Source organism: Sceloporus occidentalis, unplaced genomic scaffold, assembly GCF_023333645.1.
Source record: "Sceloporus occidentalis isolate IW3139 unplaced genomic scaffold, rSceOcc1.0.p SCAF_122, whole genome shotgun sequence".
Lineage (NCBI taxonomy): Eukaryota > Metazoa > Chordata > Lepidosauria > Squamata > Phrynosomatidae > Sceloporus > Sceloporus occidentalis.
In genome coordinates, this window is record NW_028317102.1 from 2123128 (window position 1) to 2144503 (window position 21376).

General features: G+C 41.8%; 1 protein-coding gene and 1 pseudogene across 1 annotated transcript; one reads left to right on the top strand and one right to left on the bottom strand.

Annotated features, from left to right (window-relative positions):
• Positions 1-128: 128 nt before the first annotated feature.
• Positions 129-12741, top strand: LOC149282150 (histone H2A deubiquitinase MYSM1-like). Its single transcript, XM_089498589.1, has 19 exons — positions 129-184; positions 882-960; positions 1299-1369; positions 1899-1976; positions 2753-2831; positions 2945-3043; positions 4016-4713; positions 5160-5290; positions 5390-5493; positions 6278-6355; positions 6686-6771; positions 7585-7639; positions 8067-8117; positions 8235-8309; positions 8858-9046; positions 9670-9802; positions 10415-10520; positions 11303-11360; positions 12532-12741. Exons 1-19 carry the CDS (start codon positions 129-131, stop codon positions 12739-12741), a joined length of 2436 nt encoding a protein of 811 aa, XP_089354715.1.
• A 5058-nt stretch (positions 12742-17799) lies between these two features.
• Positions 17800-20118, bottom strand: LOC149282151 (CARD- and ANK-domain containing inflammasome adapter protein pseudogene; annotated as a pseudogene).
• Between the last annotated feature and the right edge of the window lie 1258 nt (positions 20119-21376).

A 21376-nucleotide genomic window follows, 5' to 3' on the forward strand; every position in this document is an offset into this window, starting at 1 on the left:
ACCCGGTCCAGGGCACTCTGTCTGTCGCTTCCTCAAGTTGCGGTATGGGGTTCAGCTCCTGCCGGTAGAGGCTGGATGGGGGAGACTGGAATGTGACCCCCGGGCTCCCTCTGCTTTACCCGAGCATTATGGCGGAAGAAGTAGATGTTGATATTGAAGGGGATGAGAATGAAGCCAGTAGGGGGTGAGGAGAGATATTCCTTTATTTAACTGACATATAATTAATTGACGGTGTGGGGGGGGTCTATTAAGGCACACCCCTGTGAAATTTAACGGGTTAAACACATCCTGAATGGCTTAACATTACATTGCTAAGGCACTATAAGATTATGGCTCCAAGAGCTGGCACTCTAATACTTTAGGCTTAAAGGTTAAGTTATACACATTTAAAACCGAATGCGTCACCAGAGACATCATTGATGGGTTTGCGCATGCAATAATAACTTCTTGCTGGAAAACACCTAACTGTACAACGCCGCGGAATATTACGGAGTTATATAAAACAATAATATGACGCGACGGCCACTGATTTGGTTGGCGTCACAGAAACCGGAAAAGGCGGGTTTTTTGATGTATATAAACATTTAAAATGAAAAAAATAAAGTGACAGATCGGCTTATTTGCTTTACATGATTAATGGTTTATGTAAGTGGTGATTGTAAGCTCACGAGCCAAGCTCGTCCCTGCTTTGTCATCTGCACTGTAGACTAAATAGTTGCAATTCAGCCTCCTTATCTGTTAGACCCCATCAGACAGCTAGAAATGAGACTAATGGGCTTTAGAAATAACAGCCATTGTTACGCGTAACCTCTATAGTGCTGACATTATATATATATATTATATATCATAATGACGTGTGTTTTGTTTGCTGCATCTTACAGGGCTCCAGAGGACCTGCCGTCCGAGTTTGGTGCCGATCATTACTTGGACTCCGTGTGGAGAAGCGACAGCGACCTCACCGTGAGTACTTTGACTGTCCAGTCTCTGCTTGTAAACGGTTTTAGACTTTAGATTGCAAAAAAAAATAATACAAGATCCCCTAACCTAACATTAATATGCCCTTTAAATTTGTCTTAAAGGGACAGTTACGTGAATTGTTGTTATTTAGGTGTGTGCGTGGTGTTTAACCCCTTAAGGTTTTTTTTTATAATTCTAAATGAGAAACTTATTTTGCTCTCGTGAGCTTTCCTTCTCTTAAATCGTGCTCAGCTCCTTTGCTTAAAAAAAAATAAAGCAGAACCACAATAGGAATTATTTGCTTTCAGGAGATTCTCACCATTTAATCTTGTTTCTTTCAGCCGTGGACGCTGGACAGCACCATCAGCAAAGAAAACAAGGCAGCCATTGAGAAAATGCTGCTTGAGGAAGAGTATCCTTACAAAGGGGCGCACACACCTCAGAAGAAAACATATATATATATATATATATATATATTTACAATTTAATAGATTTTAAATATATATATAATATTTACGCTATAATAATTATATATATATATATATATATATAATAGGTTTTATACTGTGTGTATATATATATGTATATTTATATAATAGATTTTATATATATAATATTTACAGTATAATAGATTTTATATATATATATATATAGCTATATTTACAATATAATAGATTTTATACTGTATATATATATGTATATTTATAATATAATTTTTTTATATATAGAATATTTACAATATAATAGATTTTATATATATATATATATATATATTTATATCCCTTTATTTTGAGCAGTGTATATATATATATATATATATATATATATAATATTTACAAACATTATATACTTGTTTAGAAACTAGGCATGATTTGAAAATGTTCCTTTTAAACCTAAACCCCCATATGGAGTCAGCGGGTCTTCCTTTAACAATTCCATAGATATTATTTGTCTAACAAGCCACTTTCTGCAACGTTCTGGCCACAGTCCAAGGATGGAGAGAAACGCTGCTTCAAAAGGTCTGTCTAAGAGGGAAGGGTATATTTTTTTGTGTTGTTTCATATGTCCTATTTACTTGTCTAAATAAATCGGGGCTCATTAGGTATTAGCAGTGAGGATAAAGGGGTGGTCAGCTGTCTCCTGCATCCATACCAACATACTTTGTGAATACTTTAATATGCATTGTTTAACCTGTATGAAGAAAAAAAAATAGAAGCTGCAGAGCTGAAGCTCACTCTTCAAACATTTAAATTCTAATGATCACTAAAAATGACTTTTTTTTTTTCTTTTTTATTGGGGGGGGGGGATGCTAGAAGCCCACAGAAGAAAATATCACGCGTTCTGTAAGTAACTTCTCTAAATAGAGATTTGAATGTCCTTAATTTCTCATTTCAAAAAGTATTCAGTGCAAAAGAAAAATGCAGCTCTAACTTTCTTATGATTCATTTCTAGGAAATGTTTGTTAATTTTCAGACATTTCAATCAGCCTTTTGTTTTATTTTTTAGTGTTTGTGAGCATTTTACATTAAAACTAAATGCTTGAGAAATCGATTTTGTACGCTTTTAAAATTAGAAATACTTTTGTAGTAAAATGGCATGCGGGGTAAGAAGTCTTATAACCTGAATTTCCATTATTTTTTACTTAAATAAAAAAATAAATAAATAAATTATATTAACATACATTAAGGCCTGTTATGATATCGTAACTCTGCTTAGTTAGCATGGTTAGTTGTAAAAATTTTTCATATCACTAAGAAGCCTGATTTTGACATTTATTTGTTTTATTAATATGAAGGATACGTTCATCGGCTAAACCAGCAACCAGCCCGGTGAAATGGACCACGGAAGAGAAGGAACTCTTTGAACAGGGGGTGGTAAGTTCATTAATTACTGATTATATTTTAAAGGAAGATGTTACCCTCAAAGCTTTTTAAGTAGCAATTAAGACTATTTATTCATTCAGAAAGACCAATCTTTTGTGTTTTAGGCAGAGTTTGGAAGAAGGTGGACAAATATTTCACGGCTGATTGGAAGTCGCACCGTTTTACAAGTTAAGAGTTATGCCAGGCAATATTTTAAGAATAAGGTAGGAACTTTTGTTTCAGATGTCATTGACTTTCCATACATTATGTTATGTTTAATTAAAGCTGCAGTAATAACATAGGGTATAAACGAGCGCCAGTCATGAGTATGTGATTTCTATAGATTGTGTGGATTCAGGCGACCACGTGCCCCCCCCCCCCTTTTTTTTTTTTTTTTTTTTTTTAACACAATTATTATTCTAACGTTGGTAAAACAAAGAAATATTTTCTAAAATAAAGAATTTAAAATCTCTGATAATTGGTGAAGCAGTTTAAATCTAAATTGGATAAAATGTTTATATTGCTACAATTAACAGTAAAAAAGCAAAATGTTAAAAAAATAAATAAATAAAAGGTTTTTGTTCGTAAACGCTTGAGTAAATAAGTAGCACTTTTTACCTTCATATATTTATTAATAGCTCAGAGGTAGGTCTGTTATGTTCGTATCCCCATTTTGGTTTTTGACACATTTGTTTTGTGTCAGAGGTGAGGGAAACAATTTATTCTTACTGCTCACCTCTGCCCCATAGAAAAGGTTCAAAGCCTTTCTGTGTTCCAGAATTTCTCATTAACTTGGTCAGAATCAACAAAAACATAGTTTAATCCTTTTATTCTTCCTCAAAATGTGCCCCCCCCCATCCAATGTTACACCCTAAAGCAGGGTTCTCAGCCATAACACATAAAGCAGGGGTTCTCAAACTGCGGCCCTCCAGCTGCTGCAGGACTACATCTCCCATACTCCTCAGCCAGCCCCTTAGCTGAAGGAGCATTATGGGAGATGTAGTCCTGCAGCAGCTGGAGGGCCGCAGTTTGAGAACCCCTGACATAAAGGATTGTAATTCCTTTCGCTGCCCTCGTGGGTGTCCCAGGTGTTGTGTGGGAAATCAAGTCAGGCGTCTTCCAACAAAATGAGATATTAACTGTAGATATTGGATGCATGTCTGCCGAGCGCTAATAGTGTGGCTTGTGTTTGACAGTGCAAGCTGGAGGACTGTGAAAAAGAAGAATCCAAAAGTAGCCCTACGGGTCTGCTGGGTTTCTGTCATGGTGACCATGAAGAAGACGGCGTGATCTCAGATGAGCTCCCAGTGTTCAGAGGTCGCGCTGACCCAAACCTCAATGCTGTTAAAATCGAAAAACTTTCCGACGATGAAGACATCGATATAACGGATGAGATGGATGAGATAATCATCGAGAAACCAGATCCTTCATCTACCAACCGTGACAACGAGGGGACATCACAAAGTGTTGCGCAAAAAACTCCTGTCCTATCAGAACCATCACAGACGGAGGATCTAAACTCCGATCCACTTTGTGAACAGGCGGACATAGCAGACAAGGAATTATTTCATTCATCTGCCTGTCTGAGCCATCACGATAATATAGAATGCACGGACCCATATGGGCCGGGGCTTGACAGCTCCCCCGATCCACAACAGCTTCCGGTTGATACGGACTTTGCGGCCAGTGCCAACCAATCACCCGCCGCGTGTGACAACGACTACGACAACCAGGAGGAAGGGGATGAGCTTAAACCACCTGACCAGGAAATGGAAATAGACCGGAATTCCATAATGGAGGAAGAAAAGCAAGCCATTCCGGAATTTTTCGAAGGTCGCCCAGCAAAAACTCCAGAGCGTTACCTTAGGATCCGCAACTATATATTGGATCGATGGTAAGGTTACACGCGGTATCAATATGATTGCTTGTTGCGATACTTGTTGTGTTCACATTTTTATTCTTTTAAAAATATGTCCGTGTCTGAAGAATAAATGTGTTTTTGATCCGACGTGTGAACGAGAATCTGCTTCAATACGGTCCTCGATCTCTAAATGAATATATTGAAGTAAGAGAAGAATAAACATTCTGGTCCTTGAGGGCAGCTTACACAGGGCTCCAGAAGGCATTGTTTGGATGCAGAATTTTAATTTTCAGTTGTATTTTAATTACTATTCTTAGAACTTTGACACAATTACCCCTGTCAGGGATGGTGCGGAGCCAATGCTACTTTAAGAGCTTCAGTAAAAACTTGTTATGAAATTGTAATTACCCATAAATACTTTTTTTTTCTTTTTTTTCTTTTTCTTTTTTTTCTTTTTTTTCTTTTTTTTTCTTCTTCAGGGAGGAATGCAAACCCAAATACCTGAATAAGACTTCTGTGCGCCCCGGCTTAAAGAACTGTGGGGATGTGAACTGCATTGGGCGCGTTCACATGTACCTGGAGTTAATTGGAGCCGTTAACTTTGGATGTGGTAAGGCTCTGTGATTAAAAAAAAAAACGGATATTTACCCAAGCTGAGAAGACCATATTTCCTGATTATTTATCTGTGCATTCGGAATGTTTTTTTTAGAGCAAGCGGTTTATAACAGACCCCGGCCGGTCGATAAAATAAGGTCCAAAGAAGGAAAGGACACTCTTGAAGCGTACGAGTTGGCTCACAGGCTGCAGTCCATGGTAAAACGACTCTAGGGTTATGTAGTTGTGTATGTAGAGACTTTACATTATTAAGCATGCCCCATGGGTATGGGCAGCCCTAGAAATGCCCGTGTTGTATATTTTAGGCTAGCTATTGAGTAATTGGGGAAAATAACAGGTTTTTTTTTTCATATCAATTCACAAGAAGGTATCTACTTAAAAGTTTGGGTTTCTCTGTATTGACTTAAAGTTGCCTCTCAACCAAAGTACAGCATTAGAAAAATAATTCCTTGTACTATTCAGTTTTAGTTTACTAAGAGGGTATGTAGATAAATGGAACAGCCTCCTGGTAGAAGCGGTAAAGGCTATTACCGTGAGGGCAATTTAAACACGCATATGGCTCCTGAGTCTAAGACACCTCCAAGGGGCGAATGCATATGGGGGGGGGGGATTCTGCAGAATCCATGTGGAGCTCCAAAATTTAAAGGGACCACTCCGCTATTATATGCATTAAAGTGCATATGAGTATTGTATTAAGAGCTGCGTTAATGGTTGGCGCTATGTAAAGAAAAGATGATAATAATAATGGCTGGATTGTCTCTTTAGGCTGAACATCATTGTTGGGTTAAGCCGACGGAACCCTCATTGTTGTAAATGAGTATATGGGGTAATGATCAGAAGTCGGGGATTGGGGACTCCTCCACTGCCACGGAATACCCCACAGGGGCTTCCTCAAGTCTTGTCGTGGACACTGCTGTCTTTAGGGGGGCAGAAAGCGTTTCTTACTGGAACCTGCCTTTAACACCCGTTTTCCTTGTCCTAGCGTACCCGCCGACGGCGTGTCCGAGACCCTTGGGGGAACTGGTGTGATGCAAAGGACCTCGAGGGACAAACATTCGAGGTTTGTTTAAAAATGAATAGAACCTCAAAAAAACCGTAAACTTTTGTACTCTTTAAGAACCAGCTGTTTGAAAGTTAAATTTCAAGAGTGCAGGAGGAGCGTAAGAGTTTAGGATAACATCTGAAACCGCTTGTTATATTAAGTCTATTTGAGTCCACGGCCCATTGGGAGTATCTTCCTGTGGGGAAGCTGAAAGAGAAAGCATCCGCTTTTACACAGGAAAAGATTTATGATTCTCTGTAGCGGCTGGACGTCGATAAGATACTCCGGAGCGTCAGGGGCTGTCTTGCTAATTATTACCCTAATGAAAATACCGTTCCTGTCTGCCAGCATCTCTCCGCAGAAGAAATCGCAAGAAGACGAGAAGACAAGATCAAACTCCCGAAGTGCTCCAAAGGATCCAGGCAGACCAAGAGGTCAGAATTAACATCTTAACGCTCTGCTGTTTTGTTTGAAGTGCGAAAGATGTACCAGACTTTGAAGTTTATCCAACTTAACTCTTTATGTCAACAAGGAAAGTATATCCATCAAGTATATTATACCGAATCTATATAATAATTATGTAGTGGCAGCTCTCTTACCTCTGTCCTGTACACATCTTCTAATACTTCATAATAATGAGGGTATATACACCAAAGATCTGGCAGATGGTTTGAACATTTCAGATCCTTGACTTCGCTGTGTCATAGAAGAACGGCAGCGAGGAGGACCAAGGTGGTCCGCTTTAATGCATAGTTAAAGGAACACTCCAGCCGTCCCATACATAGGATAGCTGAGTGGTCCCTTTAAATTTCCATGTGGTCCCCACTGCTAACGCATGCGGGGTTTCTGCAGAATACCCCCCAAATGCATTGGCCCCGTTCACCAACCCCAAGCTATTTGGGATACAGGAGATCAGCTGAATGTCAGATACTTACTTACCGCTCGATGAGAGAGCTCTCAAGGTAAGCTTTCCTAAATTAAACGTGGCTCTGTCACGTTTCCCAAATCCTACAGTTACATACTCTAAATATACCTATGCAGAGCAAAGGCATCTTTTTTTTTTTTTTTTTTTTTTTTTAGTTAATAATTCCTCCCCGGTGATAGGAAATAATTCTTTAGTTGTGTGATCTTCCCAGTTCATTTCCATAAGGTTTTACAGGGTACTGTTTTTTGGAACAATACCTTTTAATTGTTGTTTTGCGGTTAATTCCTTGGCTTTTAAAGAAGATCTTTGGTTTTTTTTTCAGTTCTCTTGACCCCTTCAAGTTGATCCCCTGCTCTGCTTTTAACGAAAATAAACCAGTAAGTATGCTTTTTTTTGTCACTTTAAAGGGGTTTGAAGAAACTGAGATGAGGCCACAAACCATTTACTTGTCTGAAAAGAGTTTCACGATCCGACACAAACACAGACGATCTAATAAGCGGCTTCGCAATTTTTGAAGGATCCTCCCCCAAGACCCCCCAGAACCAAGCAGTCTTTTTTTCTCTACGGATAGACAGATCCTGAGCAGCCGGCTCTGACTAAATAGTTTGGGTTGCCGGGAACTCCATAAGTGATAATCTATTGGGATCTGGCGGAGTCACTGGTAAGACCCCATTTGTCCAAGTCTGGGGGGGGGGGGCGTCTGCACTGCGTGACTCCTTCACATTAGAACAGGATTGGTGAGCCTTGGTCTGGGGAACGTTCGCATCTCGCTTTGTAACATCTGCCTGTCACTTTCTGCTTTAGGAGCCGTTTCGGGTGAAAGTAGCCGCCGAGGCCATGTTAGTGTTAGACTTGGTAAGCGTTGTATGTAGCCTGGACGATTACTGTCACCCTGCCCCTCCCCCCTAATTCTGTCTGAAATTGCCAATGAGTTTTCATCCTCGTTTCTCCTTTTAATTATTTTATTTGAAGCATGCTCACGTGTCCATGGCAGAGGTGATCGGCCTGTTAGGAGGACGATACTCAGAATCCGAAAGAGTTGTGGAAGTAAGTCATTTCTTTTCATTTATTCTCGTCTATTTCCTGAGAGTCGTTGGCTATCTGTAATTCATGTACACTTTCCCTTATACCGCCCTATAACTTCTCTTCACACACGCTTAGTTCATTTTTACAGCCTGATTTATATCCTGAGTGCCTAAGTGTCCTAATTCAGATAACCCAGCCCTCCATGTATGTAAAATCCATATTGAAGGGGGCTCCACATGGGCTCCGTATCAATTTTCTGCAACTGATGCAGACATTCTTTAGTTATTTGTTATAGAAATCAAGACCTCTAGACTTATTTTCCTCCCATGGCCGCCTCCACTGAAGCCAGAAAGCATACTTAAGTATGCTTCCTGCAGACGTGTTGTACCTCTCATTGATTTGAGCACTTGGATGGGAATATAACTGTCCCTTAAAGTCATTGTGGATGGGGTCAGTCATCTCTGAGTGATTTGGACACTTGAGTCCCCTTCTGAATCTAACCTTCTACCATACGCCATGTTTGTACATGAAGAACCGTTCGTAGACATGTTGGCGTGTTTTATTCACAGATCTGGGCAGCCGAACCATGCAACAGCCTCAGCACAGGGATGCAGTGCGAGATGGACCCCGTATCCCAAACGCAGGCGTCGGAGGCCTTGGCGGGGCGAGGGTACGGCGTCATCGGATGGTACCATTCGCACCCTGCGTTTGATCCCAATCCCTCCATCCGTGATATCGACACGCAGGCTAAATATCAGGTACGGGGTAACGAGCAGAATCAATACGTTTGAAATATCGCCTTTGTGCGATCAACAGCGCTCCTTCCTCCCTTTTGAAGTAATAATTGGCGGCGTATCGATCCGGTGTAAGGAGCTTGATTAATGATCCGCAGGTCTAACCAGCCGGTCCCAATCTTTTTCAGAAATATGTCATTACTAGCTCGTTTACCATTAAACACGGCGACATAAGCTGCAGCATGGTATAGACGGCAGTTGTCACACCCCTTAAATATATGTATTGTATGATAAAATGTTGGTGACATATAAATAAAAGATAATAGTCATAAAAATAATAACCTTTCATCGTATCCCAGCATATACATTGAGCTCTATGGAAAAGCCCTGATGGAGCCAAACGCGTTGTCTGTGTGTCACGTGTAGAGCGTGTGTTTACATACATACATACCTTGTGCATGGCACTCGAGATGATGATGATGATGATGATGTGTAGTACCTGCACCCGACCCCACCACGAATTGCAAGCTCTCTCTGTAAATTACTAACAGATCCCACCTCCGATATTGCGTAATCATAGTTAGGAAGACCCCCGCCGTGTTTTGTGTTAAGAAGTATTTTAATGTTTGTGTTCCGTTTTCTTACAGAGTTATTTTTCTCGAGGTGGAGCAAAATTCCTGGGAATGATTATAAGTCCCTACAATCGCAGTAATCCTCTGCCGCAGTCCCAGGTGTCCTGTCTGATCATCGGAGACGACCTTAGCGAGGATCAGTCTTACAGTATGTTATGTCGCCTGTTGCGTTTTATAACCAGGAATGATTATAAATGTCCATTTTTTTTCTTTCTCCTTTTTTTAAATATGGCGCCAGCAGATACAGTAGTGCAGCTACACAGGAGTGATGGAGTGATAAAGGGCCATTGGAACACAGGAGTGATAAAGGGCCATTGGAACACAGGAGTGATGGGAGTGATAAAGGGCCATTGGAACACAGGAGTGATGGGAGTGATAAAGGGCCTCTGTATGCCTATAAAGAGATTCCATTAAAAATCAGTCATTGCCTCTCAACCAAAGTACAGCATTAGAAAAATAATTCCTTGTACTATTCAGTTTTAGTTTACTAAGAGGGTATGTAGATAAATGGAACAGCCTCCTGGTAGAAGCGGTACAGCATTAACCCCGTCTGCGCTGGATCTCTGATCCCTTTCGTGTTACTTTTATTGACAAAATGTGCTTTTCTTTTCTAAGCGACCCCAAACTTTTGAACGGCAGTGTAAATTCATAGACAAACCTTTGTTACTTTGCATCAAGCGCGTATTATTTCGCCCCGTGCCTGCGCCGTGACATACATGCTAACGAGGCATCGTGCGTTTCCGTGTTTCCCGTCTCCCAGGAATGCCGTACAGGTTTGAAGTTGAGCTCATGTCGGGAGAACCGCTCTGGGATGTGGTGTTTGAAAAGACGAGATGGATTATCGCGAAGTACAGATTGTCTCATAGGTATGGAGTATGGTTTAAAGGCCCAGTTTGTGTAACGCAGGATGATCTGTTTAATACTCATACACAGCTGTTAACCCTAACAATTCCAGTGATCACGGGGAGAGGGGCACGGAAACCTTGCGCACGACTGAATGACCCGTCTGCGCCTTAATTCGTTTTAGACGTCGACCTCTACATAAAAACAATTCGCCAATGGGAATATCTGCCCTTTATCGCTCGGCCGAGTCTGCAGAAACGTACAGCTTGTTAAATTCATCCATTTTTCTCACGTTTTTCCTGCGCAGAGCAGTCTAAATACACTTCATCACCGACAAACATTAACTCTTTCACTGCCAGAGGACATTTTCTAAGGGTCAGCATTGCATTGTTACACCGAATAATTGAAAATATATATATAATGTTGGAATTACTTAATAAGAGTTGTTAATAAATGAAAAGTGCATGGATTTAATAATATTATGGAAGAGATATTTTTATAACCCCTCTATTTAATCTTTTTTTTCCCCCATACTTTTTTTTTTTTTTTACTTTTCATATTCAAGCATTAGTTATTTTCTGTGTGTCATAATTTGTCAGATATATATATATATATATATAATCTCTCTCTCTCGTATTAATAATGCAGATTATATGATTTTTTTTTTTTCTTCACCTTTTATTTCCATTTAAATTAATATCTCTAAACAAAAAGCACAAGCCGAGGGTAATTTTCAGTAAAGGAGGGCGTTCTGGCGGATTCCTGTTCTAACGTTTGACATCGTTGTTTGTTTCTTTTCGAGCAGCAGCGTTCCGATGAACAGAAAGTTTCGCCGAGATACCGACATGACCTGTCTGCAGAAGGTACGAGCGCCACTCACAAACGTTTATTCCTGCTAGAATGGTTCTGGCCACCAACAGTGGTCGGTTTAGTCTCTCGGTTCTAGGTTTCTTGTTAGTCCACTTTAAAGTTACTTTGGAAGTTGATGTGTCTTTTACAAGACAGATGAAAATTTCAGAGATACATCTCTGGGGTCTATTTACTAAACGGAGAGCTGTGGTTTCCCAAAAAAAAAAAATTAAAAAAAAAAAACAGCAAACGTTGTCCATATTATCCCATATATAACCCTCATAATATCTATCGGTTTGTCATTTTCCGATACTTTGTAAATCATACAGCATCATGTAGTTATTCTGATGCTCGGTAATAAAGAAGTTATGATACCAGAGGTTTTTTTTGGTTTTTTTTGGGTTTTTTTTTTTAACAATGGGATTTATTCACTAAAGGGAATGAATACATTATAAAGGCCCTTTCCCAATAAGCTTCAGCTGCAGGAAGAGCTTGGCTCGACCCTGTACAATGTATAGTATAAATACTATCATTTATATGGCGCCAACAATTCCCGCAGTGCCTCTTACAGTCCCTGCATTCAAAGGAGCTGACAAAACTAGAACTGAACTAACAAGATGACCCAAAGCATTAGGTAACGAGGGCCCGGCTCGCAGGCTTACAGCCAGTGGGACTTCTTCAGTATCTTTACACATTGAATTATACATTATACGGGGGCTGCACAGCCCCATCCTGCTGGGGGAACCTGCTGACGTTGGCCCTTCATAATGAATGGTGAAGTGAGGGGGTTGAAACCACAAAACTCCGACAAACCCCCCCTAATTAGAGAGTAGACCCCTTCAGCCAAATGTAATGCGTTGATTTGTGTGCAGTACTGATTATCTGCCAGCAGGTGGCGCTGCATTACACATAGGTGCATTTACCTGTCTGTAAGGAATGCTAGCACTGTATGTTTGTGTAATGTATATGTTTTTAATGTAGATGTGAATCGTATTGAACGATTCCTGTACATAATGGGGGTTAAACACTCCCATGATGCATTGCATTTTGTGTGACCGGGTGCGTGTCCCTCCATACCCAACGTGGTGGTGGTGGTGTTGTTATTACTTATTGTTTTATATAGCGCCATCAAATTCTGTAGCGCTGTACAGCGGGATAACTACAGGCTGACGTATTCTCTTACAGCTCCTGTCTTCTATGAGAAAAACGCTACTTTCTACAAACTGCACCCACGTCGCCGATGCTTTCCTGACCCGTATCGAAGATCTTTTCCGTAGCAGCTATACAAGTGCTAAGGATGCAGACGCGATGGAAGAACCGGAAGAGTCTCAGAGCCCCGAGTCACGGAGCATTGCAACAACTACCGCCGAAATGGACCATTTCCTGGATAACTAAGACCACCTGGACCTCATCAAAACTTTACCCAGTAATCCCGCCGATGAAATGGCTAAGCCAATCAGCTTACTGCATATTAATCTACATTCACGTACGCCATTGTGTTCAAAAGAAAAACAAAAAATATACTTTTTTTTTTTCTGCCGAATGAAACCTTCTACGTTGTGACTTCCTTTTTTCAGTCTATATTAGAAGAAAACAGATCAGATGGAGTGTGTTGGTCAATCTCCTGCTGTGTATCGTCACATCTTCACACACACTTTATTTTTTCATCTGGTATCTAAAAATAAAGACGTTTAATGTTTTTATTACCGGTTTATTACCTTAGCGATCTTAACAACTTGTTTAGATATCGGGCCCTGGGTGAAACGTGTTTTATGTGAGTGACCCATAGTCCTTGTGGTGGTGGTGGGGGGGTATAACTAGGGTTTAACCAGGTTAAAACATTTGTGAAAAATATCCACTCAGGACAAAAATAGAAAAACCTGACAGTCCCATAAAATGCTTAATACACACACATATACACACTCACACTCACACTGCCAGCATCCTCAAGGTTAGTGCCAGTACCCAATGCACAGAACACTGTTTACAGAACCCAAAATTCAACTTGAATTCACTCGAGGGGCATCTCTGTCGCTGAATATGCCCGGAGGGTCTTCGTAGCAAGGGGTACTCAGTGCGTCAGTTCTCTTCATCTGAAGATGTGTAACAATCCAGACCTAAAATCCCTCCACCGGTTCGGCTTTTTTTGCTCCCCGCGTTAACGCTTCCTATTTGCCGCGGACGATCGGACAGCAGTATGTCTCTCAGCGCCTGTGTCTCGCGGCCGTCTGTGTTGTAGGGCGACCTGAGCCACACGTGTTTTGGATCGGAGGTCTCTGTATTGAACACGAGGGGTTTATCCTGGCTGCCTGGATTGATAACGGCGCAGCCCGGGGTGAACGCTCTCTCTTCTTTGCCCGAAGAAGCCTCCTCTTCCGAATCGCTGTCCTCCTTTACAGTGGGATTAAGGATTGGTGTGCTGAGTAATTTATCACCTTGGAGGAGAAAAAGCTTGGTTAGAATGGGCTAAATAAATAAGATTATTTTTAATAACCTCTAAAAGAAAAATCCCACCGAGCCAGTGAGATTTTTTTGTACGGACGAATAAAGCTCTCGCGCCCCAGAGTCTTTGGTTTGTTTGGTATCGTACCGGGGGGGTTTGATTCTACCCACGATGGCGCTTTCCCCTCCGCCGTCCTCTTCCTCGTGTAACCCCGCGGCTTCCAGGGGTGCTCCTTGCACTCCGGGTCTAACCTGCGCAGCTTCCAGAGGTGGCTTTGATACTCCTTCCTCAGGGACTCGATCTTTTCTTGGAACTCCTCGATCTTTCTCTCGGGGTAGTGAGGCAGCTGGGATTGCTGCAGAGAATACAGTAAAAGGACTTGGTAGACTATAACTCCCATCATCCAAAAAATACATTCATGCAAACAGGTGCAGAGGTAAGAGATGGCTTTTAATGATAAGAATGCATTATGCATGTTTAAATCCCAACATTGTATGAACTGCTACCTCTTTTGCTGGGAGGCTGCTCTACTTATCCACCACCCTTATCCATCTAAGCCTCTGACCCTCTAGTGTTAGATTCTGGCCTCTTGTTGTAACTCCCCTCCTGTACTTTGTTAACCCCTTTTATATTCATACACAGCCAACCTCAGCCGATTGTAGAAAAATTAAACTGCAGGCCGTCTCGGAGGAATTTTTTTTAGATAGTTTTTTTTGCTGCCTTACCTCTAAATAGTAGTTGATTTCATTTTTAATGCTGGGTATCCACTTCTTTACATCTGATGCTGTATTCAGGACAGACTACAAGAGGAATTCAAGCCGTTAAAACAGATACATCTGCATATTGCGTTACTTTGTGTGTGTTAACGTATATATTATACGTGAAATAGTTTATCAAGTTATTTCAGGACATATTTTAAGAAGAGGCTATTTCAATTTTGTCCAACATCATTGAAATTGACAACAATTTAACAATGTTAAATGTTTACAAAGGATTCCCTCACTGTATTAGCCTCTGCTACCTCTGCAGGGAGGCTGTTCCACTTATCTACCACCCTCTTAGTAAAGTTAAGCTTCCTTACATTCCAGAGACTATTTTTTTTTTTTTTTTTTTTTTAAACTATTAATTTATTTGCTTCTCATACAGCATCCACCCAATACACCTCACCCCTGGACATTTGCTAAATTTGCCCCATTAACTTTCCAACTCTAAACTGTATTGCATTATTCAATGCATGCTGGAGTCTATGTTGTACGGTCCCCGATGCATTTTACTGCATGCAAATCGGTGCAGGCGTTCTTTAGTTATCAGGGTAAGAAAATCAGACTTCTGTATCATGTAACTCCTCCCCCTGATCCATCTATTGAAACCAGGAAGCATTCGTCGGTACACTTCCTGTACGTGCTTTTTTTTTCTTTTTTTTTTTTAAGAAAGAGAGCTGCAGTGGTAGGGCCAAGGGGGCAATTGAGTCCCCAATCTTAATCTTTCAGGACTGCACTCCCTTCCTTTTCTCCTAGGTTGAAGCAAGGGCAGGCCAGATATTCTATGGTTATCCCCATAGATGAGGGGTCACTGAAGCAACAGCCAATAGCATGTATGCCAGCAAACCATCCGTTCAGATAGCTTACATGTGATTGGTTACTGTGTGCTGGGGAAAGAGTTAAATTGGACAGAGGGCTAAGGTTCTAACTCCAGAATGCCTGCACAGATTTGCCTGCCGTGAAATTCGTTGGACTCCACGTAAAATGTCCTCGAATGCGAAGATAGGGCAGGAGCGCTCCTTCGATAACTTACCAGTTTGGGCCGGTTACCGCCGACATCTTTAATGTGTCCCTCTGTCAAAGAAAACGAAGAATTCACGACAAATTCATCGCTTATAAATGTACGATTAGAACCTTTAAGGTCTCAGAGGATCGTTAATTCACCCCGATCCCCAACAAAGCCAGATATTTCTTATACGCTGTAAGCGCCATCCGTCCATCCATCCATCTGTACCAATCAAAGCTCATGCATGGAACATGTTATTACGGCGCACGGAACGCGTTAATACGGCGCACGGAACGCGTTAATACGGCGCACGGAACGCGTTATTACGGCGCACGGAACGCGTTAATACGGCGCACGGAACGCGTTAATACGGCGCACGGAACGCGTTAATACGGCGCACGGAACGCGTTATTACGGCGCACGGAACGCGTTATTACGGTGCACGGAACGCGTTATTACGGTGCACGGAACGCGTTATTACGGTGCACGGAACGCGTTATTACGGTGCACGGAACGTGTTATTGCGGCGCACGGAACGCATTATTACAGCACACGGAACGCGTTATTACGGTGCACGGAACGTGTTATTACGGTGCACGGAACGTGTTATTACGGTGCACGGAACGCGTTATTACGGCGCACGGAACGCGTTATTACGGCCCATGGGCTCTCACCTTCCCTCTCCTTCTGCAGCCACAGCCTGTTCAGCTTCCCAAACTGCTTCTCTTCATTCCTGGCCATGTTTTCTTCCACTTCCTGGTGTGTGATGTCACAGGGTCACATGATAGGAGCCGTTGCTATAACAACGAAACATCAGCCGGGCGGTTCTCCTCTTCCAATCAGATGGTGGAATAAGCAGGGGGCGGGGATTAGAGTGTCCGTAGGGTGTGTTGCAGATTTTTATGGTTTTTTTAATGCTTTATTTCTATGATTTCAGCAGTTTATAGAAAAAATATATATTTAAAAGAGAGAGGCGGGGGATGGGAGGGACATTTAAATACTTAAAGGGACAAAGGAGGAGAAAAGTTACAAGAGACCAGCGACTGATTAAGGTTTGAGTCTTTACAGCAGGAGAAACGGGCTAAACGAGCTTTAATTTGTTAATTATATGATAATTTAGAAAAAGGAAAAAAAAATCCTAATCCCCGGTGTAATCAGTGGTGAAACCGGTTTGCTTATGTTTCTACTAAAGGGTTAACAGTGAAACTGACAATTTTGTATTAAAGAAAGTTTTATTTAGAATACTTTTTTTTTTCCCGTTGTGTGTGAGTGTATACGTTGTAGGAGCGGAGCTTTAGGTTGAACCCTTTCAGTGCTGGGCTGAGTTGATACCTACAAAGATTTTTTTAAGGCGCGACCAGGAAGTTTCTTATTAAAGATTAAAACGCAATTTACAAGTAATCAGAATTCTCTAAATTCATTACATTTTAACCCCTTAATTACAGGCCTAACGTTTCTCTTCCAGCAGGAGAACGTAGCGGGATCAGCAGAAAGAATCTATCGATTGCTATGGCGATAAGACTTTCACATTTTTCACAGTCTATTTTTATACAGTTTATGTTTAATAAATTATATTAATTATTTATATTTACAAATGTATGAAATCAAATCAATTATGGCGAGATTTGTTAGTACATATAGAATGCTTAATCCATACATTTGGGCGGTGTTATGCAAAAGCAGGTAGGGTGTGAAAAAAATGGTGCTAGTGGGTGGAGCTAAAAGCAATCCACACCAATTTTGGCTCCTGTCTACAGAAGGCCAGATCCTCGGGGGAGGGACCAATTAAAATATACAATAAATGATCATTTAATGTAACAGCAACTGTGATACAATGTTTCATCTGTATCCCTCCTGCTGCTGCTGGAGCGCAACTCCCATCACTCTTCTACAGTCACAAATGATTGATGATGATAACACTGCAAATCCATATACACCCAACAGCACAATATAATACCAGATGGATTTATACAGCGAGAACAGACCAACCTGCGGGCCTAGAGCTGCTGTTCCTGTACTGCAACTCCCATTACAGCCAGTACTTGTCAGCAATCTGTCGTGGCTGCCTGAGAATGATGTGAGTTGCAATCCAACAACAAAGCATACGACTGCAAGATGCCAGACCTCACATTTAACCCACTGGGTATCATTTCCCCATCTAAAGATAATCACAATGACAACCTGTAAACAAAATCTCCAAAGGGTATCGTATTTCCGGCGGTCAGCTGTTTTAATACGATGTATTATTTGATTAAGTGCATTTTCTTTTTCAGGAAGGTGACGATTTGCTGGTGGCTGTCGGTGGTTCCGGACTCCGCAACCTGCAGCGGTGTCTTCTTCAGACTGTTGGTGAGCTGCAAGTTGGCTTTTTCTCCTTGCGCCCACCCCACGAGCGTTTGCACCGAGGAGAGGTGCCCGGCTCTGCACGCGCAGTGAAGCGGGGTGTCTCTGTTGTTGTCCAGAGAATTTACAGCTGCCCCGTTGTTTAAAAACAGGCCGATGAGGTCGCTGTGGCCGTGCTCAGCCGCCACGTGCAGAGGGGTTTTTCTCCAAACGTTTTTATCGTCCACATTTTTATTCTTTCCAGCTTTCATCAGCGCTCTAACTATGTCAGCGCTTCCCGCGGTCGCGGCGTAGTGAACGGGCGTGCAGCCGTCCATGTCTTTGGCTGTAGACCTTGCTTGGCTCCTCAACATGGCTTCCACCATCTCCACCTGTCCAGCGGCTGCGGCCACATGCATTGGGGTCTTTTTATCTTTATCTGTAACGTTGGGGTCCGATTTATTATTTAGAAGCAATTGCACCAGATCTCCGTTGCCTCCGTCAACAGCGAGACGCAAGGGCGTCCTTGAACCCTTGTCCTTGGCGTTGACGTTGGCTCGGTGGTGTAGAAGACGTTGGGCGACATCGAGGTTGCCCCTCTGGCTTGCGATATGCAGAGGAGTCACTAATTCTTTGGTTACGGCATTCACGCTGGCTCCGGCATCAATTAAAACATCGACGATGTCTTGCTTGTTATGGAAAGCAGCCACATGAATCGGGGTTTGGTCTCCAGGGCCAGTGATATTAATATTCATCCCCTTACGGATGAGGAGCTTTGTAATGGAAACATTTCCTCCTTGAACGGCTAAGTGTAAAGCCGTGTTCTGATTTGGCGTCCGAACATCAAGATGAGCACCCTTCTCGACCAAAGCCTGCGCGGCTTCGGGCTTTCCGAGTTCGGCGGCCAACAGCAAGGGCGTATATTCAATGTCGTTCCTGGCGTTAACCTCAGCACCCTTATCGACTAACGCGTTGATTATTCCGGACAGATTCATCTTGACAGCTTTAAATAACGCAGATATCATGGTGTCGGGAGACAGTCCTTTGGAATATTCCAGAAGTAACCCAAAAATGGCTTCGTTGTTGGTACTAAAGGCTGCGTCGATAATACCGGAGTCAACGGACGCTCCATTTTCTAGTAATACTTTAACGGTGGCTTCATGCCCTGCAGAAACAGCGTTAAACAAAGCGGTGCGCCGTTTGTCATTAACAGCGTCCACCGGCGCTCCATTTTCCAAAAGCAACTTCACCAGTTGGCTATCGTCCTTCTCGGCCGCCATATGTAAAAAGTTGCGTCTGTTTTTGTAACGTCTGGGTTCCTCGTCCAGAAAGACCTTCAATACTTTTCGATGATTGTTCCGTGCGGCCAGGTGGACAGCGGTTAGGGAGTCGCCATCCAAGCCGTAAATGTTAGCTCCGGCTCGGAGCAGAACCGCAACGGCCTCAGAATGTCCATTCTCAGAAGCTTTGTGCAGCGGTGTCCTCTTTTTACGGTCTCTGGCATCTACTTTAGCTCCTCTGGCGATTAAAAACTCGATGGCGGGAACGTGGCCATTAGCTGCAGCCACGTGCAACAGAGTTTCACCCAATGAATTTACAGCATTAATATCCGAACCCTTTAACATCTCCTCCAGAAGCGAGAGGTCCCCACTTTTGACAGCATCAAAGACTGAAGCTCCTTGTGTTCCTCTGGGTGTTCCTCTGCTTGTTCCTTTGGGGATCTGAGATAAACTACTCTTTCTCTTGTCATTAACTTCCCCATCAGGCAATTTCCTCGGGGTCCTTTCAATTTTGGGTAGAATCTCCCTTTTGGACGTTTTCTCCACCTTTTCCTTGGGAGGTTTCTTAAGATCCTCTTTGTCTCTCTCAAGCAAATATCCCACCAGCTGCCTTCTGCCATCTCCAATCATCTCATTCACCGTACTGACATATTGTCTCATGCTGTTATACAAAGTGGGCTCGATTTGCTTAAGACAAGGAAAGAAAAAAAGGCGACAGGCCCGCTCACCTTTAGAAACCAAAATGTCCAGCAGCCTGGAGTTCTTCTCTGTTCTGGTCTTGTAATAAGACATTGCCGCTTTTTTTTCTGGAGAGAATATTCCATGGTCGACGAGCCAATTGAGGAGATTATCCGGATTCTGGATCCCGTCTACAAGTTCTTGTTTTTTGGTCTTTAGTACCTCGATTGCGTAAGGATTTGCAAAAAGTCCTGTGGAAGGGACAGTTGGCAGCTGTACCATAGAGACAGTACTCATTTTCAAAAACAGAGAGAGTCCGCTTCATCTATGTTTGATCTCCTTGAGACCCCCTTCGTCTACGTTTGATCTCCTTGAGGTCACCTTCATCAATGTTTGATCTACTTGAGACCTTCTGGTCTTGAAGCTCATGATCTTCACATCAATCGAGGTAAAAATCCAAATGGCTTTTTCGAGATCCAGAAAAGTTCAATCCAAGTCACAAACGTTCAACGCGTTCGCAGCAGCAGGTCAATACCTTTGTTGGGAAGGAACTGTTTGTTTGCCGTGTGAGTGGAAGAAATGCACTTTGTCAAGATTAACAAACAAGCATCAACACCTTAGTTACAGTTGCTGTAAATACAACAGCTTAAGTGGTAGATTCCACCCAGACCTCTCCCAAAAGTAAAGGAACGGACCCAACGTTACATAAAGCATGACTTGTAAAAAAGTCAAGGTGGGTCGGAGAGACAAAAATTATATAATAGTAGATCTGTCATCTGTCAACTTATGGAATAAATAACCGCAGCCTTAAAAATGTTATGAAAAATCAGAAATATATAAAACATATATTTGTTACAACACTCTTCTCTGATTAAAGTTATATATATATATATATATATATATATATATATATATATATATATAAAGAATATTTAATGTCGTTGGTGTAGCTTTTCCATTGATTCCCTTATTGTATTAGTCTCTGCCACTTCTGTTGGGAGGCTCTTCCACTTATCTACCACCTTCTCAGTAAAGTAAAACTTTCTTACATCTTTACTGGAAGTCTATTCTAAATACCTACTAACCATTCTGTAAAGTAGAGCTTTTTCAGTCGTCCACCCTCTAAATCATGTTCTCTAGCTCTGGCTCTCCTTTTTTCATTAAAAATGTTCCTTCTTGAACTTTATTTATTCCCTTGACATATTTTTTAATGTTCCCATCATGTCTCCTTTCTCCCTGATCTAGGGTGTACTTTTTAAGTCTTTCCTGGTATGTTTTGCTAATAATTGTTCATTTTCATCCGGACAGTATACATTTTTTAGATAATATTTTTAAAGAGCAATAATGGAACAAAATTCAACATGTGGGTCAATTATAATAGTAAGCAATGGCACCTGCAGCATATTTAGTGAAATAGCCCATATGTGCCTTTTTTCTAAATAATAAACATCAATCTGCCACTAGGTGTCGCTGTTTCGTCACCAAAAAAGGCTAAACTGGAATGAATGACTCCGGAGATAGCGGCCGCTGTGGCCGCGCT

Coding starts and splice junctions, on each gene's coding strand:
- LOC149282150 (XM_089498589.1), top strand. CDS start 129: ATGGCGGAAGAAGTAGATGTTGATATTGAAGGGGATGAGAATGAAGCC. Junction 961..1,298: donor GAAGCGACAGCGACCTCACC/GTGAGTACTTTG, acceptor TGTTTCTTTCAG/CCGTGGACGCTGGACAGCAC. Junction 8,310..8,857: donor AATCCGAAAGAGTTGTGGAA/GTAAGTCATTTC, acceptor TTTTATTCACAG/ATCTGGGCAGCCGAACCATG.